The sequence below is a fragment of the Haliotis rubra genome, unplaced genomic scaffold (assembly GCF_003918875.1).
Source record: "Haliotis rubra isolate DU_JTF1 unplaced genomic scaffold, ASM391887v1 Scf985, whole genome shotgun sequence".
NCBI classification, from domain to species: Eukaryota; Metazoa; Mollusca; class Gastropoda; order Lepetellida; family Haliotidae; genus Haliotis; species Haliotis rubra.
Genome location: NW_025767729.1, coordinates 109,438 through 135,366, shown reverse-complemented (window position 1 = coordinate 135,366; position 25,929 = coordinate 109,438). Strand labels below are relative to the sequence as shown.

Genomic DNA, 25,929 nt, shown 5'->3' with positions numbered 1-25,929 from the left:
TACCCTTGAACTCTGTTTTGTTTAATCCCTTAAAATAACACTTCTGTCACGCATTATCGCAGACAAAAGTCTAGTTCATGGGAATACCCCAACGTGACTACTCAACGTCTTACAACCTCGCATGCTTTCGAAAAACAAGGTGAGGTGAGGTGAAATTGGGTTTTACGTCGTGCTTGAGAATATTTTGCTCATATGACGACGTGCATGCGTGTGTATGTGTATGTGCGGCTGCTTGTACTAGCCCAGACTGAAGCTGGTTTTATAGTCCTAGCCCACTGAGTGAAGCATGAATACCCCACTCAGACACATTATACTGACTCCGATCCGTCCTTGTTGTACCCATTAATGCAGAGCGCTAGGCAGGGACCAACAAGTACCATATTTTAACGTCTTTTGGTATGACGCGGTCGGGGATCGAACCCGCGACCTTCCGCTCTCCGGGCGGACGCTCTAACCACTACACCACGGAGGCGGTTCGAAAAACAAGAGCTACCCATTATGTGAAGAGGCGGAGCTTGGTAGCTAAGAAATGTGGAGTCTTACAGAAGCTATTTAAATGTCATACGTTAGCTGTAAACATATCGTGTGCCGTTTACTGAATCAGCTTACTGTAACCCTGACCGTTTGGAGGAATTACCACTATGTGTACCAATACTATCAACGTTTATCAATGTTAGGAAGGTTTTTTATTGCTGTCTTTTACAACCCCAAATTCACGAGGATTGAGGAAGATGTCTTATTAACAAATTACATGATAGTTAAACTGTAACATGTGTCGTTTAATTCTGAGTTATGTTTGTTTAATGCGTACACTTTCTGTACGGTAATACGTGAAGTGTTATGTTGTCTCACCAGAAGGCAAACAACGCTGACACGATATATGTGTTTTGAGAGGCGCATCTCAGCAGCGTGTCTCTAAGATACTGATAATGTTTGCATGAGTCTTGTCTACCGTAGAAATGTATATCAAAAGTAAATACGTTAGTCTGTAGTATCTACAGTAGGCCGAATGTTTGTTCAAGGAGATAATACCAGTTCGTGGTCTTCGCACGTCTCACACCGTCTACAGAACATTGATTGATTGTTGTTTAACGCCGCACTCAGTATTATTCCAATTATATGGCGGTGGTCTGTAAATAATCGAGTCTGGACCAGACAATCAAGTGATCAACAGCATGAGCATGGATCCACTCAACTGGGATACGATGACTTGTGTCAATCAAGTCAGCGAGCCTGACTACCTGATCCTGTTAGTCGCCTTTTACAACAAGCATGGGTTGCTCAAGATCAATTGTAACCCGCATCTTCCATGTCGTCTACAGACCAACAGGCATCCCCTGGTATCACGTGCCATAACAAGCAGGGAGAATATTCGTAAATTGTAAAATATTATTTTTATGCAGCCATCCTTTGTTTATCGTGAGTCTTGGTTAACCCGAAGGTGACGCTTTCCCTCGTCTCACAATCCGGTTCAAATTACCACATTGGACAAATGTATCTGTGCTATTGCTGGAAAATATTTGAACCAAACAACATATACATTGGTGCATAATGACTGCACTACTTACTTCTTTAGACAAAATACTGGGAAAATAGTCTGGAAAGACATACGTCGGATATTATGACATATTCACGAAGGACATGCAGTTCAAGACATTTGATTTATTTTCTGCATTGTATTCCAAAAATACAAACTAAGATAATGCAGTTATGAAAAACAGCAGCCTGTGAATGTGCATGTTTCAGTATGTTGTCCAGTTGATGGTGATGTACGTTTTTCACAGGTATCGTACATAAATCCATCAATTCAAAGTTTTATCACTTTTACAATTCACATGCTATTTCCATCAAACAAAATAAACTGTAAAACAAAAATAAAAAACACATTTTACAGGTGATTATATGCTATATATCAATGGTACATGCCCCAGAAGGACGTATTGTCATAATTGTCAATTATGTATTGTCCGTGGTTTTGTCAATATGACATTAAAGATAACAATAATATACACACACACACACAAATGTCATGTAAGTTGGTTTAGGTATGCATCTTACATATGTATATTACTATAAAAATATTTGTGTCCATGTCTATAATCCTTTGAACATTATCCTTGGAATATTATTTTGCGAAGTTGCGCAGCTTTGTTAAATCAATCTTTTGCGGGTGCTTTACCCCATGCCTTGACGTCCTCTATAGTCTGGGGAAGTTCTCGCCCCTCTGGTTCAGGAAGAAAATAATTGAGCGCTGCTGTTACCAAACACGCTATCCCGAAAATAATTCCAGGAGCCCAGGGAACGACGTCGGCCTGAAATAAAACGGTAAAGGATGTATTCACATGTTTAATGCGTGATGATATGACACAATTCTGTAACGTAGAGACTGTGTGTGTTGATGTGAAAACCAGCTATAGTTAAGATCGCCTGTATACATATTTGTATTTTGGTTGAAAAATCGAACTGGCACAGTGTTCGTAATTTTGATAACTCACAAGAATGGATATGAAAGGTGCGATCATCCCTCCGACCCTAGCAGCTGTGGAACCAGATCCCATACCGGCTGACCTGCAAACGAAATTCGTAACATATGTCAATATTATTGTAAAGCAAAACAATATTTAAAGTCAGTCATTTCACGATGTGCCTGTCAGATTCAGATCATGATGCAAAGGAATGTTGGGAAAAGTCGTATAAGGAATATTATGTACACATTTCTGTCATACTACTTGTACGACAAGTATGAATTCCAGGGAAATGGCAAAATGTATGAAAATGCTTACACAAGATTAGTTTATGAGAGCCATGACGAAACAGAAACATATTTGACACCAGAAAAGAACAAATGAAGGTAACGATCCAATGACCCCAATTTGATTGATCAGTGAGTTGTTTAGCTGTGCATAAGGAGACGCGGTAAGAAGCGTCGTCGTTGCCTGGTCTGAACTTCTTGCGAAATGAACGCATAAACCTAGAGGATACAGTCTATGCAATAGCATACATTTCTAAATTCCAAAAACGCACATGGCTACTTCTTGAACCTACTTAAACTCTCATGTGAAATGTTGCTTCAATGGTCAAATGGGATTGAAACCGTCAAGCTGCGTGAAGAATATAATCAAATTTTAGTTTAAAATTTAGGATGCAGACGTCCTTGATATCAGGTACATCAAGGTACTACCAGCAATAAGGATATGAAGAAGCTTTCCAAGAAATTAACATTAATAATATTGTCTCCAATATTGTAATTTACCTGAGATTTGTCGGATAGATCTCGGGAGCATACACAAACATGGCATTGAAACAGGCACTGTTACCAATTTTCCCAACGAAGGCCAAGGCAGTGGCCGTTATAGATGCTGCATCTCCAGCTGAAAGTCAAGTTAGTTTGCACGATTAGTCAGTAAGCATACCTTTCCTCATAAATATAATACAAAGTCCTGTGGCCATGAAAGCGTCAAAACCCTTTCCATTACGATGCCGTGCCGACTGCATTAAATACTGTCATGACGTTTCTCAATTCAAGGCCTTTACTCAAGGAAATCAACTTGTGAGTACTAATATTTTTGTTCATGCACATGGATATTGGCAATTTAGGATTTACACGTGGTTGTCCACGAGATAGTGCGGACAATTATTAGCGATTATTGAAGATATGTATCCACAACACTGCTTCTTGAAGAAACTCACCCGCAAATGTCCGAACCATTGTTGCCAAAATAAGACATACACCGGCAAGTACGTGGAAAGACATGAAGAACGCTCTCCGTCCCCACCTACACCGTAACAACAGTGGAGATAATTATCAAAATTTGAAATGCAGAAACGTGTTGAGTAAAATACACTTAAAATGTTTCGTGTGGATCATCATTATTGGTAACTGATCAAATAAATAACTGTTTGAACAGCTCGATTATCTATTATCATTAATATTATTACAGTGGATGCACAAGCCACCTCGTTTTCGTTGGCTACCTTTGCAACTAGTAAGCCCTAAATGAATATGAGTAAAGGCGTTCACTACGAATCATAATGAAAGGTCTTTAGATTGGACTTCAGTATAGTTTGTGTATAAAATTAAAGCCATATGTACAAAATGTACACATCTGTTTTACGATTGTCATTCCAGTCAGTCGCTATAAAGAAATACATCAACCTTAGTACTTCGAACTGTTTTCAACATATGCAAATGTATTGTAGAAAACAAAATGAAATCAATAATGTCGTTAAGCGCATAAAATGAACAGTAGGCTATTCCATTATCAGCAAAAAGGCCACAGCTGTCTCTTTGTTTTATGTGGCCTATTGTTGTTATTGTTGTTGTTTTCTTGTGTTTTCGAAACGCAAAAATATTTTACCGGGATGGCCAATCAAACCGAATGCAACACATTTTCTACGTGACGATAATTTCCCAGTTACGACTTAAAAGCTTAACACAACTTCAACTAAGCTTAAAAGGAACAGTGTGCTTTCCAAGAGACATTGCCTCCTTTGACGCCTACAATATCATTAGCCCCGTGACGACACGGGTTAGAATTGGTCACCAGCAGCATATGTTTGTACGAGACGACTAACGGGGTCGGCAGGTCACTCTCGCTGACTTGGTTGACACATGTCATCGTATCCCAATTGTGTAGATCGATGCTCATGATGTTGATTACTGGGTTGTCAGGTCAAGACTTGATTATTTACAGACTGCCGCCATATAGCTGGAATATTGCTGAGAGCGGCGTTAAGCAACGAACAATCGAACACAATATAATATCATAACATGGTGGGCATATGCTGTAGTGCACCTGTACATTGGAACAGTCAAATATAAATATTCTAAAACAATACTTATTTGCGATGTCTACCTTTGAAGTATTTGTTCCTTTTTTAAAGTAATGCCATGTACATAAAAGTAGACAAAAATGTGTGAACCTTATGCTAAAAAGCATTTCTCTTTAGCTTTTACATACGTTTCAAATCATGATGGTCTTAGTCATCAAAACATGTCGTTTTACAATATATTGGTCCAATGTATCTGTTCTGGAGTCTTATCAGAATAAATTCCACAGACAAAACCACCACAATAGCTTCGTTTTGAGTCGTTGTAATTGCGTTTTAACATGGGAATCTAGTGCTATCGCCACCAGTATTTGTCGCAAGTCATCGTAACATAAAACAGATATATTGCAAATGATTATCTGTCATTTGACTGTCAGAACTTCATTTACCATGAGATGAGAAGGGGTTAACATCGTGAGTCTCAACTTTCCCTTAAAGTATATTATTCAGTTATCGATTATGATACACAGAACTTTACAGACCTTCTTCCGACAAACCAGAAGAGCGGCCCCGATGGTACGCCAGCCAATGAGTTGAGGAAGAAATTCAGATACTGATCATCATGTAGGGATGAAGATGTCAGATAGAGGCTGAAGTACGTCAAACTGTCAACCAACCTGCAACATTGTTACAACATAAACTAACTTACTAAAATCCGATACACTCTTAAATGTTAAGTAAACCGGTTGACACTATTAAACATATTCACCAAATGTGCCAAATATGTACCAAATACATATTTACCAAAAGGTAAGTGAGATCCCTTGGACAAACATTCTATTAAATATAGCTATGGGTCATTCAAGCAATTCCAGTTTACAAATATTGCAAAACACACGATACCCATAGACATAATAGGACGCCGGAGGTCTTTTAATTTCAATTTAAGATCGAAAGCCTGCCTACTGTTATATATTTTAAGAACTGACTGGGTATCAGCAATTACAAACGACGTGCTACATTGTCTTACTTCAGTCAATAAGTACTGTTATGAGTGAGTTTAGTTATACGCCGCTTTTGGCAATATTCCAGCAATATCACGGCGGGGACACCAGAAATGGGCCTCACACATTGTACCCATGTGGGGAATAGAACCCGGATCTCCGGCGTGACGAGCGAGCGCTTAACCACAAGGCTACCCCCAACGCTCTGTTATGACCAATTGCTTTGGTCACACGGAAGACGTTTTAACAAGTGTAATATTATCATTCACTACAACTGTTACTTTCAGAGTAATGTATTTATAAACTGGGAATGTAATCAGCCTTTGGAATCATTTGTTCATAAACCGCCAATGTTTTGCCACTACCATATCCTATAGAACACCAATATCAGTACAACAACAAAATTGTGACTCATAAATATGAGGATTAGAATTTTCACAACCCAAACGTGTCATTAGAGGCAACGATCGGGATTGGTTGTGAGGTTTTCAAATTTGGTTAATGGAAGTTATCGATCAATCACTAGAATGTCTGGTCCAAACTCAAATATTAACGGATCGCCGCCATATTGGATTTTACCAAATATAACTGCTGATTGACTGTTCTGACTCAGCAAAATCACTGATAACATCTCTTTAATGTATTCTCACCAGGAGAACCACACGACGGCACATATCTTCAACATAAACTTGGTCCGCACCAAGTCAAGGCAACTGTACTGCACATCCCCTGTGTGTTTCTCTGGTGGAGCTTCAACGTATTTACTCTTGATGGTGCTCAGCTCAACTGGCTTTTCCTTATTGTCGATACCCGGTAGTTGAACGTCGGTCACGTCGACGTTGTTAGTCTTGGCTACCCTATTGAACAACGCCAAGGCTCTTTTGGCCTTCTTGTTCGTGATCAACCATCTCAGGGACTCAGCCATAAAGCTGTAATGCAAATAGAAACATCTTTGTATTCGTATAACAAAAGTCATCGCCTACGTTTCAGTCATGACCGGATGATCATGATTGTGACTGATGTAATAGTGTTAAGGCAACTTCAAACGCCCATTATTTTTTCCTGGAACAACTGCTTGAGGTATTTATGAAAATATACGATAATAGGACCAAGACTATATTAAGACCTGTCGTGCCATTATCAGTATAAGTACCATCTGCTTGGAACATGCTTATGTATTAGTTATACAGATGGGCATGGTCAGTTCTCAGCTGCCTAAAAAGGCACCTATAAATGATATGTTAGAAACCAAAACATTTTCCATTAATGTATGTTCATGTTATATTCTTATTCCTTTCGACAAATGTGAATAAGAAATAATTTGTACTCACAAGATTTGTAGAAAGACACTGATAGACACAGAAACGAAACAGAGCTGCAGAGTTCTCCAATCCATATGACGTAACAAGTAGGCCACCCCTGTGAGAAGGATGGTGCTGGCATTCCACGATAAGGTGTAGAATGTGGATATTTCAATACGCTTGTTTCTTGGGAACGCTTCCATTATCATGGTGTATGTACACACAACGATTCCCTATAAACACAACAGGGTGGTATTGGTCATTTATAATGCAATGATACTGTGTGCCATATCTTCATACCAGCAATATCAAGTGAGTGAGTGAGTTTAGTTTACGCCGCACTCAGCAACATTCCAGCCATATTGCGGCGGTCTGTAAATAATCGAGTGTCAACCAAGTCAGCGAGCCTGACCACCCGATCCCGTTTGTCGCCTCTTACGACAAGCATGGGTTACTGAAGATCAATTCTAACCCGGATCTTCGCGGGTTCACATGTGTACTACAAATAATGTATCCTTGATGCATGTATATATTTTAATACAGGCCGACGTAGGGTACAGCTATAAATGCTACATTTATCCATTTCAATCAACAGGTGCATGTTTGTACATGGGCGTTTAAAGGATGCATGTAAAATGAAATATGGCATTTAAATATGTAATGTTTTCCCATCGATACCTAAAATATTGTTCCCGTGTTTTTGTGCATCATATATATTTCATATGTGTCCATGGACCTTTGTTCAAAAGACGATACCGCTCTGTCATATACTTCTATTTCAGTATAAGTGTACATGGTATTAGCTGTCGAGATTAAGTTAACTAGTGCAACTGCCAATGCAACTATAGCATGGAAAAATAATCCCATGAACGTTTACCTGTTGAAAAATGCCATTCACTAATCTGAGGGCAGAGAAGGCTGCGATATTGGGAGAGAACGCCAAAGCAAGACCGGCACCAGCGGTCAAAATGTGTGACAAAATAAGGAATGGTTTCCTCCCGAACTTGTCAGACATCCCCGATACAGTGGCCGCGCCAACCCCTTGTCCAACGATGAAGAGAGACTGCGGGAGGCGGGCAAAGAAGACATTCCCACAGACGAGATCCCACTATAAAACAAGTAAAATGTAAATACCCCAAAACCTATATACCACGTTTGCACGTCTTGTCGGTCATTTAGTTCTTGTAAACAAGTTTATGAAACAGGTTGTGTATTATATAAGACGATTATAGAAACTGTCGTAGATTTATAGGAAGATGAGCCGTACCTCAGGTTCAATGGAATGATCTCTTTCCATATCATATGTCCAGGCACTGCATGCATGTGTTGACGTGACATTGGTGGTGGTGTTCCGAACAGACACGTCACATTTGCCGTAGTTGGTGTTGGTGTCGTTGCCATAAAGTGGAATCACAGCACATTGTTGTTTCACAGGCTGAGCTGTTGAACAATGCATTGAGATGACAACTCCGAATCAATAACTATAACAGTTCTATTTTAGGTTGCAAAGGGAATGCGTGGTGACTGAATATATATTATCTGACTTATTACGTAAGTAAAAGGTTCCTCACTGGTTCGATTGGCTTCGTTTTATATCCACACATCCAACAATTACCTTGATATTTGTTGTGTTTTTTTTTTGGTTTTTGTTTGTTTGTTGTTTAAAGCCACACTCAGCAATATTTTTCAGCAATGTGGTGGTGGTCTGTAAATACTCGAGTCTGGACCAGACAATCCTGTGATCAACAGCATGAGCATCGATTTACACAACTGAGATACGATGACAAGTGTTAACCAGTTCAGCGAGCCGGGCCACACGATCCCGTTAATCAACGGGATGGGTTGCTGAAGACCAATTCTAACCCGGATCTTTACGAGTTCCTGGTGTTTGTAGATACAAGCTTACCTATGAACACGTAGTTGAGAAGATGGAAACAAATCGTCAGATTTCCAATACAGAGCAGAACAGCTTGAAACAACTGATAGCGTCCTAAGCTCCCAAGAAGTTCCAGGATACTGTCAATAGTTCGTGGAGGTTCCTTTTTAACGTCGGCCATTTTCAAAACTCTAAAACAAAGTTTCATCAGATTAGTTGTATACTAACACATTGTGAATGAATGATCTTCCAAAGCGATTTAGTCACAATGGATGTGATGTATTCTTAGTGAATACCTGTGAATGAAGAAATGAGAGATTTGTGGCGTTCTTCGCTCTGGTTGTGTTATTTAACGTTATGTCAGCTGGCTGTTATGGGAATGCCATTGATATCGCAGGTCGTGGATGTCAGTCACTTTGATGAAACCCAGTGATATCACCCGGGATGTAATTTTGACAAACCAAGCCACAAAGTCGAACCCATGATCATTGCTTGAGACACAGCGAAATCTGGAAAACATTACTAATGTACTGTCGGAAATAGAAAAAAAACTGTTTTGGGGCTGTTACTCTGTATCCCTAAAATTTACACAATTGCAAATAGCATATGTCGAAATAACCCACATCGGCCTAACTGGGCATTCAGTGGGATGCGTAATAGGATATACAGAAAAGCATGTTTACTCGTAAAATCGGGCAAAACTTTAAAAAAAACTTTAAATAACTACGAATAGCTGTTGAAAACAATAGATCAGACTATAGATGGCAATAAGGTCACTGGGCCAGGTATGATGACGGACCGTAAACTCATCTGGCATGAAATGCACGTGCTGCCTACACGCACAAGGGGTCATCTCAAAGATATTCTATGCGATTTCTTGTGTGTTGAATATGTCTCATATATTGATTAACATCTCACGTGTCTTTCTTTCATAAAGTTTATGTTGAGATATTTAAGTATGAAACCCATAGAAAGGCTTAAATCAGCCATCGTATTACATGTCTCAAAATATATAGGTAGCATGGCCACCCGATGATCGACACTACTGGATATTATTTGTAAATTGTTACTTGCCCAGTTTAATTCCCCTAAAGAGTTATCTTATCGTAGCTGATATCTCATGGTATGGTGTGATATATGCTAAATAAATTATCATTTCATTGTGATCAGAAAATAACAAGTAACAGAAATAAAAAAATCTTTAAAAAACTGTTGTTTTGTCCACCAACTGCTTCAACTAGAAGAGTCCACTTTTAGACCATAGGGGTGAAACTATTTTATCAACAGTCAACAGACCATGAAATGTTACTAAAGACTGTAGGCGAATTGGGATGTAGGCGGATAGAGAACAACCCCCCAGCCTGACCCCAGCCACCGTCTGCGACACCCGACCTGGTTTTGCTTTTGAGACGATACCCCATTGTCTGTTGGTTTTATAGTGGTAGTGAGACTCCGTGGTAGCTTCATCCTTAAGAGTTTCACAATGAAAAATATTATTTTGTACGTCAGCTATCGTTTCTAATGAAGCTAAGTCTAATTTCAAAATGGGCATTTAAATGTCCTTTGTAATACAATATTATCGCACACTAATTTGCATAAAGCCAAGGTCTGTTCCAAATAAGTCGACTTGGACTTAGACAAAAACTACATTGCTCATTTCTGCACTAATCTCTCCTCAGTAAAGTTTTTTAACGTTTCCTAGGTCCCCACCACTGAGAATGTAGTTAGGCCGAACTTAGTTTAACAGATATTTCACACTTTCACATATTAACTACATAAATTGTGGATATAAATGTGAAAAAAACAGGGGGTTTTCTATTTCTGACAATACTTCAGGTTTTATAACCCCTATTGTAGAGAATATGAGCCTTGACACTTGTTCTGAATTCATAGGAAGTGTATCACGTGACATAAGCTCCTGGGCCCCGTTTCACAAAGCTCTCGTAAGTCTAAGATCTCGTAACTTTCCTCGTAGCATTCCTACTTCCTTCACTGTAACATTGACTTACGATAGTCGTAACGCTACGACAGCTTTGTGAAACAGGGCCCAGGAGCCTGCGATCACTGCTTTATCTATAGACAGTGATCTATAGACACTGACTTCATTCTCACCAGAATCATGTAAATATGTTTGTAAAACTTTAATACTTAAATTTATTTTTTCTTTATAATAGCCCTGTAAGTATGTTGTGTTAACAGAGTAACGAACGTACGTCACTCTCCGAAGTTACTGGAGGAAATATAGATAATTCATTCATTCATTCATTCATTCATTCATCCATTTAACATTCAGTCAATATTTTATGTTCCTTTAGGTCAGGGGAACGAAGTACCCCTTGCTTAATAAGTCTCGATTTGAAATATAATTAGTATACTTTTCAAGTGAGAGCATTTTATCTGTGCTTGTGGGCTCAATGACGACATTGCTGGTTGATGCCATGTCTCTCCTATTACACTCAGGCAGCCTACCTATGTAGCAGGCACATGACTCATGTGACACGTACCATCAACTGTTTGTAAACGAGGTCTTTGTAACCGGCAAAGCTGCATTGGATAGCCAAAGCATGGATCAAAATCATGTCCTTTACTTCAGATAATGGAATAAAAGCTCAAAATCACTGCCATAATCATACGAAATATCCATAAACACTACTCCAGTGTATAACTCTAAAAATATCAATACCATGTGTGTCTAAACCAATATCAAATAGTGATAACTCAAGGTACTCGCGAAAATGTGAGCGCATTCGTCACATGCATAGGCAAAGGTTCGCCTGAAACGAATGGATGTGACATCGTGTAACATGTCACAGAGTCACTCAGGGGTTGCTTCTGACATTTAATGGGATCAATGTATGCCCCCCATCGTGTATGTGCATAAATGTGTTAGATGATACATGTCTCCTATTAAGCATGTCGGACGTCCTCAGTGTAAATTAATTATCGGCGTGGAAGATGTTAGACTACAGATACGGATCAAAGTATTGACATATATTCATGTCATTATGTTTTACCTCTGCATTGCCAAAAGGAAATACATCTGCTGGTAATTCGGATAGAATGCCAAAGAGAAGTACCTGCTGATAGGTACGGATAGGTTGCTAAAAAGAAGTACATCTGCTGATAATTACGGATAGATTGCCAAGATGAAATACATCTGCTGATATTTACGGATAGATTTCGTTATGTCATTGTCCAAGAATAATCTGACATATATCACAACATTGTTATCCTGTAAATATATGTGACATTTGCTAAAAAGACACACCTATAACCACAAATTAACGGATAGATTTCGCACAGGCAGTGTAAAGCTGAAAAAACCCTATACATTGGTGTACAAACGTCAGTGGCGTCATATCCCAAAAGCACGGATCGATATCCATAACGTCATGGATTATCTGGTTATTTACAGACCGCCTTCATTCAGCTGGAATACAACCTAATGTGGTGTTAAATAACAAATAAACACACAAACAAAAGGAAATATGACCTAGTTACACTAAATATAAAATTATCGAAATCACATCATGAATTTGTCATTGATGACATGTACATGTGAACAGTCAGGAAAAATATGAAAAAAGTACATACCGGGTCGTGGTTGAAGTCGCAAGTCAGTGTGTCTGATGTGGTGACCGTTACGTAGTCCTCTGTAAGTGTGGCGTGTACTTGAACATGTCCTTACAGAACAGGTGTAAATTTCCACTCGCACGGCAAGCACAACCTGGTCAAACACAAGCAGGTCAAGATCATGTTCACCCCTCGCCCATGACAGTGACACACAACGGCTATCTTTTTTACTTAAATAATAAACGACCGTGACAACATGAAAGACATTTCTCGTTGTGAGGCAAGTTAACCTTGTCATCGAGTTTTCAAAGCAAGAAATAGGATCAGACATCAGACAAAAAAGAATGAACTCTTCATGCAAGCTTCAAAGTTCATACACTTTCATTTTATTCTTGATGATAACGCTATCATGAACTTGCAAAAAGAGAACGACCTCTCGTCAAAAATCATCATTTAAAGCCAATGCAGCCTTCCAAAATGTTTGGGGACAATTTTGGGATGTAGATTATTATCTACCTGGACTTCCCATTTTAAGTTGATATATCTGTCCACTATCCAGAGCGGATTGGGACGTATTTTTGCGATGACATTGACATGAAAAATTTCAAAATCTTCGCAAAGTATAGCTAACGAGCACTATCCACTACATGAAAAAAGGGAACTTGATAACTCGGAGGTAGGTTTTACACGCTTGAGTATCAGAAGGTATTTATTCATCATATATCTATCTGTAACCATATTGTGTCCAGTTTTCAAAAACCCGTTACATCCAGTGGTAACCTTGGTGTGATGATTGCTTTGCGGAATATCTGGATTGGTGTCAGACAACAAACAGAGTACACATCACCAAAGGATCAGTGAGTGTGTGAGTTTTACGCCGCTTTGGAAATATTCCAGCAATATCTCCGCGGGGGCCACTGGAAATGGGCTTCACACATTTAACCCATGTGGGGACTCGAACCCGGGTCTTTGGCGTGACGAGCGAACACGTTAACCACAAGATATTAGTATATGACGTCACAAGACTTCTTCAAAGAGCATCCTATACGTGTTCAATGGGATTGATGTCCTTGGATCTCGATTTCCACTCCATGACGTCAATAACCGAAATTTTGTGGTGAAGTTTCATGTCAGCTAAAACAGCTGTGTGTGGTTTCGCTTTGTCATGTTGGAATTGGAGGCCTGAACCACTGGCAGCCATGAACGGCACCAAGTCGGGGACAAATACCTGGTCAATGTATCCCGCTGCACTTCCCCACGAATGACGTGAGCGACGTTCCAACAGAAATGTCCCCAAACCGTTACAATACTGCCACAAAGTCGATCAACTTCCAGTGACTTTCCGACGCCAGGTTCGCACTCTTCCGTCGGCAAATCGCAGCGTAAAACGTGATTAGCCGCTAAACACAACCCTAATCTATTCTCTCTGGTTCCAGCGAAGGTGGAACTGAACATTCTGGGGTTGACGTGTCAAGACACTCCATGACGTCATTTTGCAAGAAACGTAGCCACCTAGCACAGTGTCAGAACCCAGCAGAAGGACGTCGGGCACGAAGACAGGCAGCGCGCAAGCAGTTTCGTATGGGCCCCTGAACAAGGCGTTACTGGTTGATGTTGTGGTCATAAAGCAAGTACACAAATGACACCGAATTGAGATGGTTCCAGTACAGGATACTCCATAGATTTTTAACTACCAGTACATTTCTTAAAAAAGTTAAAATAAAAGATTCTGACGTATGTTCATTCTGTAATAAAGAAACGGAATCTATTTGTCACTTGTTATGGGAATGTGAATTTGTGCAAACCTTTTGGTCAATTTTTTTATCATGGTTAACAGAAGGTTGTGAGCACATACATGATCTCAATCTCACTATGGAACTGATAATTTTTGGCTGTAAGAAAAATGTTTTTACTGACTCTGTTTTTGACTTGTTCATATTATTGGGAAAATATTAGTTGTACAAGTGCAAGCTCGATTCTGTTTTACCAAATATTGCTCAGTTCAGAAGTGAGTTGAGATTGAGATATAGTATTGAAAGATGTATTTTCTTTAACAAAAGCCGTAACGCCGAAGTTTATTGTATCATGGCTTATTCAAAGACGACTGAATTAATTATATTATTAATATGTCTGATAATTAAAAATAATCTTGTACTTGTGTGAATGGTGAGTGAATGGATTGTCTTGTTTCGTAAAAAATTCCACCTGTATCCCATTAAATTACTGTATATCTTCAGACTGAGCTGTCCCCTGGCTGCTTAGTTTTGACTGTAACAGGGATATAGAAATAATATTTAATTAACAAAAAAAAATTACACAAATGACGTAGCTGAATTTGATTGTCTTCGGCATGTAACGTCACAAGTGGTCGCCCTGATCAGATGTTATCCACTTCAACCACAGGTTGTGAATTGTCCGTCTACTACATCTCAATGCACGCGTAACGGCCACAGTAGACTGCCAACCTGGAGCATGGTGGTTGCACGTTCACGTTCAACATTTGTAAGTCGTGGCATGAGAAGTGTATATCTCTCAAGGATTCTTTTTCTAATCACCAACAAATTCTGGATATGTGTTGGGGGTGAAGCACGTGAAAATATGGTCATGTGACATCGTACACGTTCAGGGTTGCGTTTTCACAAGAGAAGGTGCTGTACGCACACTGCAAGGTGCACCACAGTTGAAGTGGGCGGATGCATCAGGTTTGACCTGACCCCTATAGAGTACCCAGTTTAACATAATTCATTTCAACAAGTGTAAAGTTTCTTTTTTCTGTTCAGTTGATCTTGTACAAGAGTTGGTATGACGTATGAAACAACTTATATAATAATCTTGAATTAATCTTTAATAATCTTGAACTTGAATAAAATCTATGTTTTGACCCCAGATAACCCCTGTAGAATTCAGGAATGGGCCCTGTTCATCTCCAGATTGATACACGAGATAAAAGTTGCAAAGTAAATCTAGAACACTGTACCTGTCTTCTGGATGAAAGTAGGTGAAGTGAGTGGCCCTCGACAGTAGGTATACCCCTCAGACTGTTTGTTTAAACAACAATATCTCTTTGTTTGATTGTGTAAACAAATTCAATTACACCGCTGAAGGTACAACCTGTCCTGACAGACATCCCTTGATCCATCTGAACCGACTATGATATGCAGGCTTTATTCATGTCCTTTATTCATTCAGCAGAATCTGTGTGGGCCTGAAGGGTAACCCACTACCCTATGCAGTCATGTAGAGTACTTGCGGGGCGGCAGTGTAACCAATAGCTTAAACATTTGCGAGTACCCGATGCAGTCATGTAGAGTACTTGCGGGCCGGCGGTGTAACCCACCCAGAGCTTAAACATGTGCGAGTACCCTATGCAGACATGTAGAGTACTTGCGGGGCGGCGGTGTAACCCAGAGCTTAAACATTTGCGAGTACCCGATGCAGTCATGTAGAGTACTGGCGGGGCGGCGGTGTAGCCCAGAGCTTAAACATTTGCGAGTACTTATTCAATCATATTTTGTTTGTGTGGGGTGGTGGGGTAACCCAGAGCTGAAACATTTGCGAGCACTTGTTCAATCAAATAAAGTTCATGTGGGGCGGTCGTGTAGCCCAGAGCTTGAACAGTTGCGAGTACTTATTCAAACATATACATTTTATGTGAGGCGGTGGTGTAGCCCAGAGCCTGAACATTTGCGAGTACCTTTTCAGTCATATACATTTTATGTGGGCGGTGGTGTAGCCCAGAGCCTGAACATTCGCGAGTACTTATTCAATCATATATTGTAATAGGTTTTATTTGTATTTTTGTTTTATATTCATTTCCATAGTTACATATATACAAACAAATTATTGTAACAGAAGTGAGTGAGTGAGCATGGTTTAGCGCCGCTCTTAGGAACACTCCAGTAATATCATGGAGTGTGATACCAGAAACGAGTCCCACAGACAGTACCCATCAGATAGAACCCGGCGTGACGAGCCGAAGCTTTAGCCACTAGGCTACTCTGCCACCACGATATAGTCTATCTGGTGCGGCGGTGTAGCCCTGAGCCTGAACATTTGCGAGTACTTATTCAGTCATATACATTTTATGTGGGGCGGTGGTTTAGTCCATAGCCTGAACATTCGCGAGTACTTATTCAAACATATATTTTAATAGTTTATGTGGTGCGGCGGTGTAGCCCAGAGCTTGAACACTTGTGAGTACTTATTCAAACATATATAGTTTGTGTGGGGCGGTGGTGGGGCTTGAACATTTGCGAGTGGTGGTAGCCCAGAGCTTGAACATTTGCGAGTACTTATTCAAACATATATAGTTTGTGTGGGGCGGTGGTGTAGCCCAGAGCTTGAACATTTGCGAGTACTTATTCAAACATATATTGTTTGTGTGGGGCGGTGGTGTAGCCCAGAGCTTGAACATTTGCGAGTACTTATTCAAACATATATTGTTTGTGTGGGGCGGTGGTGTAGCCCAGAGCTTGAACATTTGCGAGTACTTATTCAAACATATATTGTTTGTGTGGGGCGGTGGTGTAGCCCAGAGCTTGAACATTTGCGAGTACTTATTCAATTATATTTTGTTTGTGTGGGGCGGTGGTGTAGCCCAGAGCTTGAACACTTGCGAGTACTTATTCAAACATATATTGTTTTTGTGGGGCGGTGGTGTAGCCGAAAGCCTGAACATTCGCGAGTACTTATTCAATTATATTTTATTTGTGAGGGGCGGTGGGATAGCCCAGAGCTTAAACAGTACTCTAAGTACTTATTAAGTCATATACATTTTATGTGGGTCCTCTGGTTTATTTGAGGATATTATTCAGTGATGTATCCATAGTATTTGTGGAGCGTCGGAGTATCCCAGTGTTGAAGCCTTTACGAGTACTTCTTCAATTTATGTGGTGTCGTCGGCAGACAAGTGTTGTCCTTCACTTGGCATAATGACATTCCAGTGTCCTGACATTACCTATTGTTGCTGGACATATTGCTATAGGCTATGACTACCAATACTCACTTATCATTACGTATGCCTTTTATTCATCAACATATCCAGTTGGAACATTATGACATGTGAAGTATGCGAGGAGTACTCCAGCATGGCTCAGAGCTGGGCCAAACTGTTGGTTTAGTAAGATGTCGGATTGGACAGGGTTTCATATCGGACATAAGACAATAACGTTTGATTTCGCACTTTCAAGTTCTTAACAATCATACTGTCCAAGGATTGACAACACATCTGAATTTCAACCAAATGTTCATCTAGATATTCTCTCTTTATGATGCAGGCCCCGTCTTGTCAGTGTCCTGGACGTTTAGTTTTAAGTTCATATTTCCAAGAAAAACTTTTTGTGACGCTCAACTGACATGCACCATCGTTATTGTGTGTCTTCATTGTTCTAACGACCCGTAAAGATCCGGACTAGATTTGATCTTCAGAAACCCATGATTGTCGTATGAAGCGACTCACAGGATCGGGGGATCAGGATTAGTAATTGAAACATGTCATCGTATGTCAGTTCCGTAACTTCCTACATTGACTATAGCACACCTTTCTTGTCCCGCCGTGATATTGCTGAAATATTGCTAAAAGCGGCGTAAAACTATACTCACTCACTTCAACAGAGTCAGGCGTGCCCTTACCCCCTCCCAGACCATCAAGTGGTAGGTCCCTCATCATAAAATTATTTTTACAACATTTATTTATTTCGACCACGATGAACATATCCAGATGTATAGAGGCATTACCACAGGGACAATAACGTTGTGAATTAGTAGAAATAGTAAGAGTAAAAAACATGCGTTTTATCAATCATTTATGATAAAAACTTTCATGTGCTTGAGGTGTTGGTACTTGGGTCTTTTGGCCATGCTTGTATTTCTTCTATAGTTTCTGGTAACTCTCTTCCTTGTGACTCCGGAAGCATCATCACCAAACCAGCTACGATTAAACAGCCCACACCAAATATAGTTCCAGGTAACCAAGGAATAGCTGATGCCTACAAACGTTAAACATTTACATGAAGACGATGAGTACAAGGAAGCACAACAGAAAAGATTCAGTTTTGAATTTTATCATTGTTAGTGTCAAAAGTCAATTACGATGTCTGATGCTTATGGCATCTACCATATGTTTTTCATGTAAATAATTGATTTGCCTTTTCATGTGTTTATGTGTTCATGTCAGTCAACCGCCTCTGCTGCTAGCAGACATTTCTAACTGATTAAGGCATTCATCAGAACTAACGATCCCTGGTTGTTTCATATGGTCTTGCAGCAGTACTTACAACCATGGAAGTGAAGGGTGAAATAGCAGCACCAACTCTTGCTGCCGTCGACCCTCCACCAAGACCAACAGTCCTAAAACACATTCAAAATCCCTGTTGAAAGTAAATTTACTTCAACTGAATATATACTCCCATCCCAATATGTAAGTGTAAACTTGTACAAAACCAGCGCTTACTTATTTCTTTAATCGGTTGGTGATATGAGTAAAACATTTAACGACGAAACGTATTTTATTTCGTGAGCAACACAGTTGAGATTACATCACATCAAAACAAAAATACTGACATATTAATAAACGTCCACTCTTCTCAAACTGTTTAAGCCCAATGTCAGATGAGGATAGCTTTAATGGCGCACAGATACAGGTGGCTGCTCCCATTATCAGACATACAAACCTTATATTCGTTGGGTACAGCTCCGGAACATAAGCGAACATGGCAGCAAAACAAGCAGAGTTCCCTATTTTCCCGACAAATGCGAAGGCTGTTGCAACGGACGAAGCAACAACGCCATCTGAAAATGATGCAAGTTTGTGACGCTTTGTTGGCACTCATTATTAAAATTCCATCTGAAACTGGTAAAAGTTTATGGCAATTAGTTTTTGGTTTCCTGACAAAGAGCAAGAAGGGAATCAGAAATTAATGCAAACTTCTGACATTTACCGTTTTCGCACCTAGCAGAAAGACCAACAAAATTATTTTCGCACTCATAAAAAAGAGCAAAAACGCAAAACGCCATCTGAATCTGATGTAAGTTTTTGACACTTAGTTTTGTATATCTCATCAAGATAAGCAACAACTCCATCTGACACTGATGCAAGTTTGTTGCATTTAGTCTTTTGAACTCATACAAAAGAATAACAATGCAATCAGATATTGACGCAAAATTGTGACACCTATACTTTTTCAAATTCAAAACAAGAGCAACGACACCATCTGAAATTGATTCACAAGTGTGTTGCAAATCGTCTTCACACATAAATTGTAAGGTTTATTTCTTAAACCACCTGATCACGTCAGCTGTACCTACCAGCCAGTAGTTTCAAAATCGTTGTCAGGAGTAGACACACACCAGACACAATGTGAAAGATCATGAAAAACTTCCTCCTTCCATATCTGAAAAATGCAAGGACCAGCAGATTTCGATCATCATTATAACTGTTAACAATCTTCATGTATTTCGTGGTTTGAAATGCTTTTCAATTCAATCATATAATTTTGCATTCAAGCACGATGGAATCAGTTGGGGTAGCAAATCGAGATTTGTTACGTCAACATATACCTGATGTAGAAAACGGGCACTGATTGTGTGTAGCACAACCACTTGGGAAGATAGAGAGAAGTGGAAAACACTTGAAAACTGAACTAGGCTTGCGCGGTTCAGGTATACACTACATATCACTATTATGTCACAGCACGCATTGTGACATAAACAGCTTGAAGGTTAAGGCTCTCTGTAGTCTCTTGAAATCCATCATCGTAGTCGAGCATGTTACTGCAAAACATTTTCATACATACTTTGAACGTTGCACCTGCTGGAATTGCCTATTATGAAACAAGCCTTGAAACCCTAACGATGGAGATTGACAAAACAATTACTTTCTACAAATATTCTTCCACACATTTTTGTACTTTATCTCAGTTTAAATCGATAGTGCTGTTTCTTTTAACTGAAATGTAAAACCATGAAAGTGCACATTTTCGGATGCTTCCATCAATATATATCGAGCAGCCTTTTATGGTGCTGTTGCCGCATGTCCAGCCTTTCTTATCGTATGCTATTAAAAATCCATTATTGTAATTATCTGTTTCGGAGCGAAAACACTTCCGATGTTATGGTGGAAAATCTTTGTTCAAAATTTCAGATGAATTCATGTTTATCTGTAAAGGTATGGATTTTAGATTCGTACCGACATCAGAGTTTTGAAGATCTCCCTTAACAAGGCACGTTGCAAGGTGTCGTATTTTGATTTAAGCTGAGAAAGCAAACACACAGGTATCTCTATGAGGGGTGAACCTTTAGAGAAGTAGGCCCCGTCGATGTTATATCAATATGAGTATGGTAACGTGATCTACTTCTCAAGTGGGTACGACTGCCTGTGTAATGTAGCCTCCCGCAAAACACTTGACCACAAAGACACGTAGAATCGCGATAATGAAGTATCGAACCTGGATGATATATCTGGACCTGCCTCCTCCAATATCTTCTTTTTAAAACTACATATTATACAAGTACTTAACAGAATCAGATTTTGTTTTTTAAATATTAAAAAACACGTGCATGGAAATGGAAATCTGAACTGATGTGTTTCCAGTAAACATGTAAAACAAGTCCATAAACGTAATATCCGGTGTCAGTACTGTGAAAATAAAACTCGGCCATGGGCACAGTGATCCACAAAATGACCTCGGTTCTGCGTAAGTAGTTATATATCCATACCAGTGTAGCTGACAGATCAAATAACTCCTGGGACGTCCCCATGGGCACCCGGAACGCATGTCTGGTTAGCATAAGTTAAACCTATATACCCCGTAGGAATTCGAGGAGGAATAATAGGTCGGTGGGCCCGCTTGCACAAAACGACCTAAGTATCACGACTGAACTATGTCTGACTGGCTGATTTTAGTTTTACGCCGCTTTTAGTGAGTGAGCGAGTATGGTTTTACGCCGCTTTTAGCAATATTCCAGCAATATGAGGGATGAATGCAGAGAAAGGGACAGCCAGGTGTTAGAGAAGCACGTGCACAAGTGCCCACCAAGTTATTGATTCATTAGCCTGTGCTGTGCCGTCTCCATCCTTTCTCGCACACCTGGCTGTCCCTTTCTCTGCACTCCTCCCTCGTAACAAATAGTGAACTGTGTGAAAATTTTAATGATAGTTTCTTAAAGAACTTTTTTGGTGGAGTCCGGAAAATGTTCAAATATAAGAAAGCTGTTGGGTATTAGTAAATGATAAACATGTGTACTATTTATATTTATGTGGCAATTTTGTACAATGATAAAATTTGCAATTCCTCGGTCCGTTTCTGACTCAAACGGACTGTAAACGGACTGAAGTTTCTTTAATGAAGTGAAAATACTAACCTCCTGCTGATGAACCAGTACAGTGGTCCTGCAGGGGCTTCAGCCAGCGAGTTGAGAAGAAAGTTGAGATAGAAGTTGTCGGCAAGGGATGAGGATGTCAGATAGAGGCTGAAGTATGTTAAACTGTCAACCAGCCTGCAACATTAACATGCAGGTGTATGTTTGTAGAAATGTTTTCATGTCCGATCGTTTCCGATTGAGCTAAAACCTGCACAGGTTCAGAGTAGTTCAAGCATCCATAGACACGAGCGCGCATCTATTAAACACGTAGCAGAACTCATATGATGATCTTTTAACACATTCGTATCCACAAACACAAATATAACACAACAACAATTATTAAAAGCAGTATCTAATGGATGAGTGAGTGAATCGTGTTTGAACAGCATGCTAATTGAAAGGGAACACAGTTTATGGATTGACCGAAACGTCGCATCTATTGCAATAAAGAAGTTGTCAGTCCTTCAAATGTGTTCCTCTTTATCATACCGGCTTCTAAATGCCCCTCAAAGGCACAATGCCACACATTTTCGACAATATTTTGGCCTATATTTTATATATCGGGGGCATATTCACTCACAGACTTATTATCCCTTTCTCCCTGAAATCGATAACTGAAACTTCGAGGCGAACAGCTTCCAAACAGATAACATTTGCCATATATGGAATGTAAACGATTGCTTCGTACATCAAAAACTGTCGCACGCGGTGTTGTCTGTGTTCGCCGAACTGTTGTTTGTGTTTGCGTTCCAAGGGACACAACTCTATGGGGTACGCTTGAAATAATGTTCGGCCGGTAGAGGGCGCCAGAGTCGATTTAATGCAACGTTGCATTAATTCATTCGAACTTTTTGATCAAATATTGTAATCTAAATACGTATTTGTTTTTAAAACAATATATATGGTAGCTTCCCTGAGGGCTGATAATTAGTACTATTGAGAAAAATGCATTATATGTATTTTTAGAGAAATGTGGTGTGAAATTGTGCCTTTAAAGAAGCCTTCTGGCTGTAAACTTATTCAGCCGTGTTAGCTTGGTGTGAGGGGAAAGTCCCAAGTGACACAGGCCGTAGACGTTTACCCACTAATGAAACCAACTATCATAACAAGACACGAAATTGAGGCGAGTCCAGATTCGAACCCTCGATCACAGGTCCATGAGATGCAACTTGGTACAGTGAAATGCTTCCCATTAGACGACAGCGCTAAAAAAAATTGATAAAGAGGGCAACTGAATTAGTGTTGCAAGAAACGCAACTTACCAAGTAAGCCAAATTATGATTGAAATCTTCAGCAAAAACCTGTTCTTGAACACATCCAGTACTGAGATTCTGGAGTCCGTAGGGATCTTGTTGATATCTGGCTTAGTTACGTCGCCTGATGTTCGTCGAAAATTTGTAGCTTGTGGAATCACAGTTGAAATGTCAATACAGTTGAATCTGGAAGCCTTATTCAGGATCTGAATAGCTTTGTCATCTTTTTTGTTTGCTATCAACCATCTGAGAGACTCGTCAAAGAATCTGAAATGAAAATACAAAAAGTATAAAGTCTACTGTCTACACATTAAACGATGGATGATATATGAAACACGGACTACAACGACGCACATTGTTATACCCTAATAAATCTACCCTGGTAGATACTATAAATTACTTTAAAATTGCTTATTAAGATACGTTGTAGGACATACCCGATGAGACAAATGTTTAAAATAGAACATTCCAAAATATTTCTGAAAACAAATCGGTGCCGTGCAATATATGACTTGTCGGACAGAATATTACAAAATATACACACACTTTCAAACTGCTTGTAAAAGAGCAATTGAATTACGTTGCATCGTCGTTATGAACCATATTAACATTTCAGTTGTATTTTGATGTGTACCGTTTGGTGAACCTGCCAGCTAGGTATGGCTGTTGGAGACCTGGAAACATATTCAGGTCGAACCTATAATTACTGGCTCCTGGCTAGAGGAAGGGACGTAATTCTGTACGGCAGAATTGCTGTTCAGTAGTGATATACGTACATGATTTGAAAAACCACAGCGATGGATCGGATGACAATACCAGCTGCAGCGTCCGCCATGAGTGATGACGTAGTAGGTAAGCAATGAGAGTCAGGATGAGAAGACATATGCACCAGTATATAGTATTAATCGACATTATGTCTAAACGCCGTCGCCTTGGGAACAGTTCCAGCACCATCGTACAGGACACCACTACAAACCCCTGAAAAGATTCATGACTTAGAACATCGACGTTTGTGTCGATAGACACGCACAAGCACAAATACCACTTAATGAATCGAGTGGTCAGTATTTGTGATATAATTACCTGTGACAATACTCAGACGGACAGTACAGTACAGTTGCTCGTAATATGAAAAAATCCATAGCTTACGGTTTACATGTAAGCATGCACGCTTGTACCACCCCACCACCAACCACCCCCACGCACATACATACATACATACATACACACATACACACACGCATACATGCATACATACATACACACACATACATACATGCACACATACATACATACACATATACATACAAACGTACACACATACATACATGCACGCATACATACACACATACATACATACGTACACACATACATACATGCACACATACATACGTACACACATACATACATGCATGCACGCACACACACACATACGTACATACACACGCATACATGCACGCACACACACACATACACCCGCATACATGCACGCATACATACACATACACATACACACACATACATACATATACATGCATACATACATGCACACACACATGCATGCATACATACATACATACATACACACACACACATACACACACATACATACACTCATACATATACACACACATGCATGCATGCATACATATATATATATACATACGTACGTACATACATACACATACAAACATACATAGCCACATACATACATACATACATACATGCATACATACATACATACATACATACATACATACATACATACATACATACATACATACATACATACATACATACATACATACATACATACATACATACATACATACATACATACATACATACATACATACATACATACATACATACATACACACACATACATACACACATACATACATACATACATTTGTACCTGTTGGAAAATGCCATCAATCATCCTGAGGGCAGTGAAAACGTGTATGTTGGGAGAGAACACTTGTGCAACTCCAAACCCAGCCGTCAGAAAGTGGGTGAGGAGTAAGAGCGGCCTCCTCCCAAATTTGTCAGACAGTACAGAAAATATTAGGGCACCTATTCCTTGACCCACAATAAACATGGTTTGTGGAAGACGACTGAACGGCACATCATCACAAACTAAATCCCACTGGAACAGAAAATGAAGTGCATTTTTCTCACCATAAATCAAATTTTGATATAAATACATCATGTAGTCACATGTATATCTGTACAATGTACAACCTGCAATATACTTTATTATTAGCATGATGGCGTAGCTGACATGTCAAAGAAAAATTGAGATAAGGTGAAAACAGACTTAATGTCACTTCAGGAGTATTGCATGTTCACAGCGACGTGTATGTGCGGGCGTGTGCGTGACTTTACACCAGCATACATGTAAGAAAGGGTGGAAAGAAATGGAAAGCATTTTATCTTTGATATTTGAAATTAGTATGAAATTTTCAAACTTAACATCAATATGGTTGCTTTAATCAAGCCATGATTGCTTGCAACAAAGGGTCCAACAAACTAAGCCCAGCGTCAAGAGCACGGGAAGTATGACATTTGATGACAGGACACACATTAGACTATGTGCAACGGCTAACAGTATCCCACTCTGCACACAGACCTTACTTCACACTATCCAGCCTTTCGTGTGCGACTACACTGACAGGCGAACATGATAAAAATGTTTATCAGTATTTTTTATAAATTTCTAAATATCACACATGAATTTCTAAATATCACACATGAATTTAAAAAAATATTGTCAGGTCATTCTTACAGAT

General features: G+C 39.5%; 1 protein-coding gene across 1 annotated transcript; it reads right to left on the bottom strand.

Annotated features, from left to right (window-relative positions):
* Positions 1–1,647: 1,647 nt before the first annotated feature.
* On the bottom strand, positions 1,648–23,973 carry LOC124265571 (solute carrier family 22 member 6-like). Its single transcript, XM_046700356.1, has 16 exons — positions 23,914–23,973; positions 23,147–23,404; positions 21,885–22,019; positions 19,830–19,915; positions 19,196–19,313; positions 18,800–18,872; positions 18,346–18,511; positions 8,343–8,515; positions 7,953–8,183; positions 7,106–7,308; positions 6,425–6,703; positions 5,313–5,447; positions 3,691–3,776; positions 3,254–3,371; positions 2,496–2,568; positions 1,648–2,312 (listed from the first exon to the last, which is right to left on the bottom strand). Exons 1-16 carry the CDS (start codon positions 23,970–23,972, stop codon positions 2,157–2,159), a joined length of 2,349 nt encoding a protein of 782 aa, XP_046556312.1. The 5' UTR covers position 23,973; the 3' UTR covers positions 1,648–2,156.
* Positions 23,974–25,929: the final 1,956 nt, after the last annotated feature.

Bases quoted from the DNA above. Each gene is read 5' to 3' on its own strand.
- LOC124265571 (XM_046700356.1), bottom strand. From the start codon at position 23,972: ATGGCGGACGCTGCAGCTGGTATTGTCATCCGATCCATCGCTGTGGTT. The intron at 22,020-23,146 runs GTAAGTTGCGTT...TTAATGTTGCAG, and splicing joins ATCATAATTTGGCTTACTTG to GCTGGTTGACAGTTTAACAT. The intron at 19,916-21,884 runs GTTAGTATTTTC...TGCATTTTTCAG, and splicing joins TACTGGTTCATCAGCAGGAG to ATATGGAAGGAGGAAGTTTT.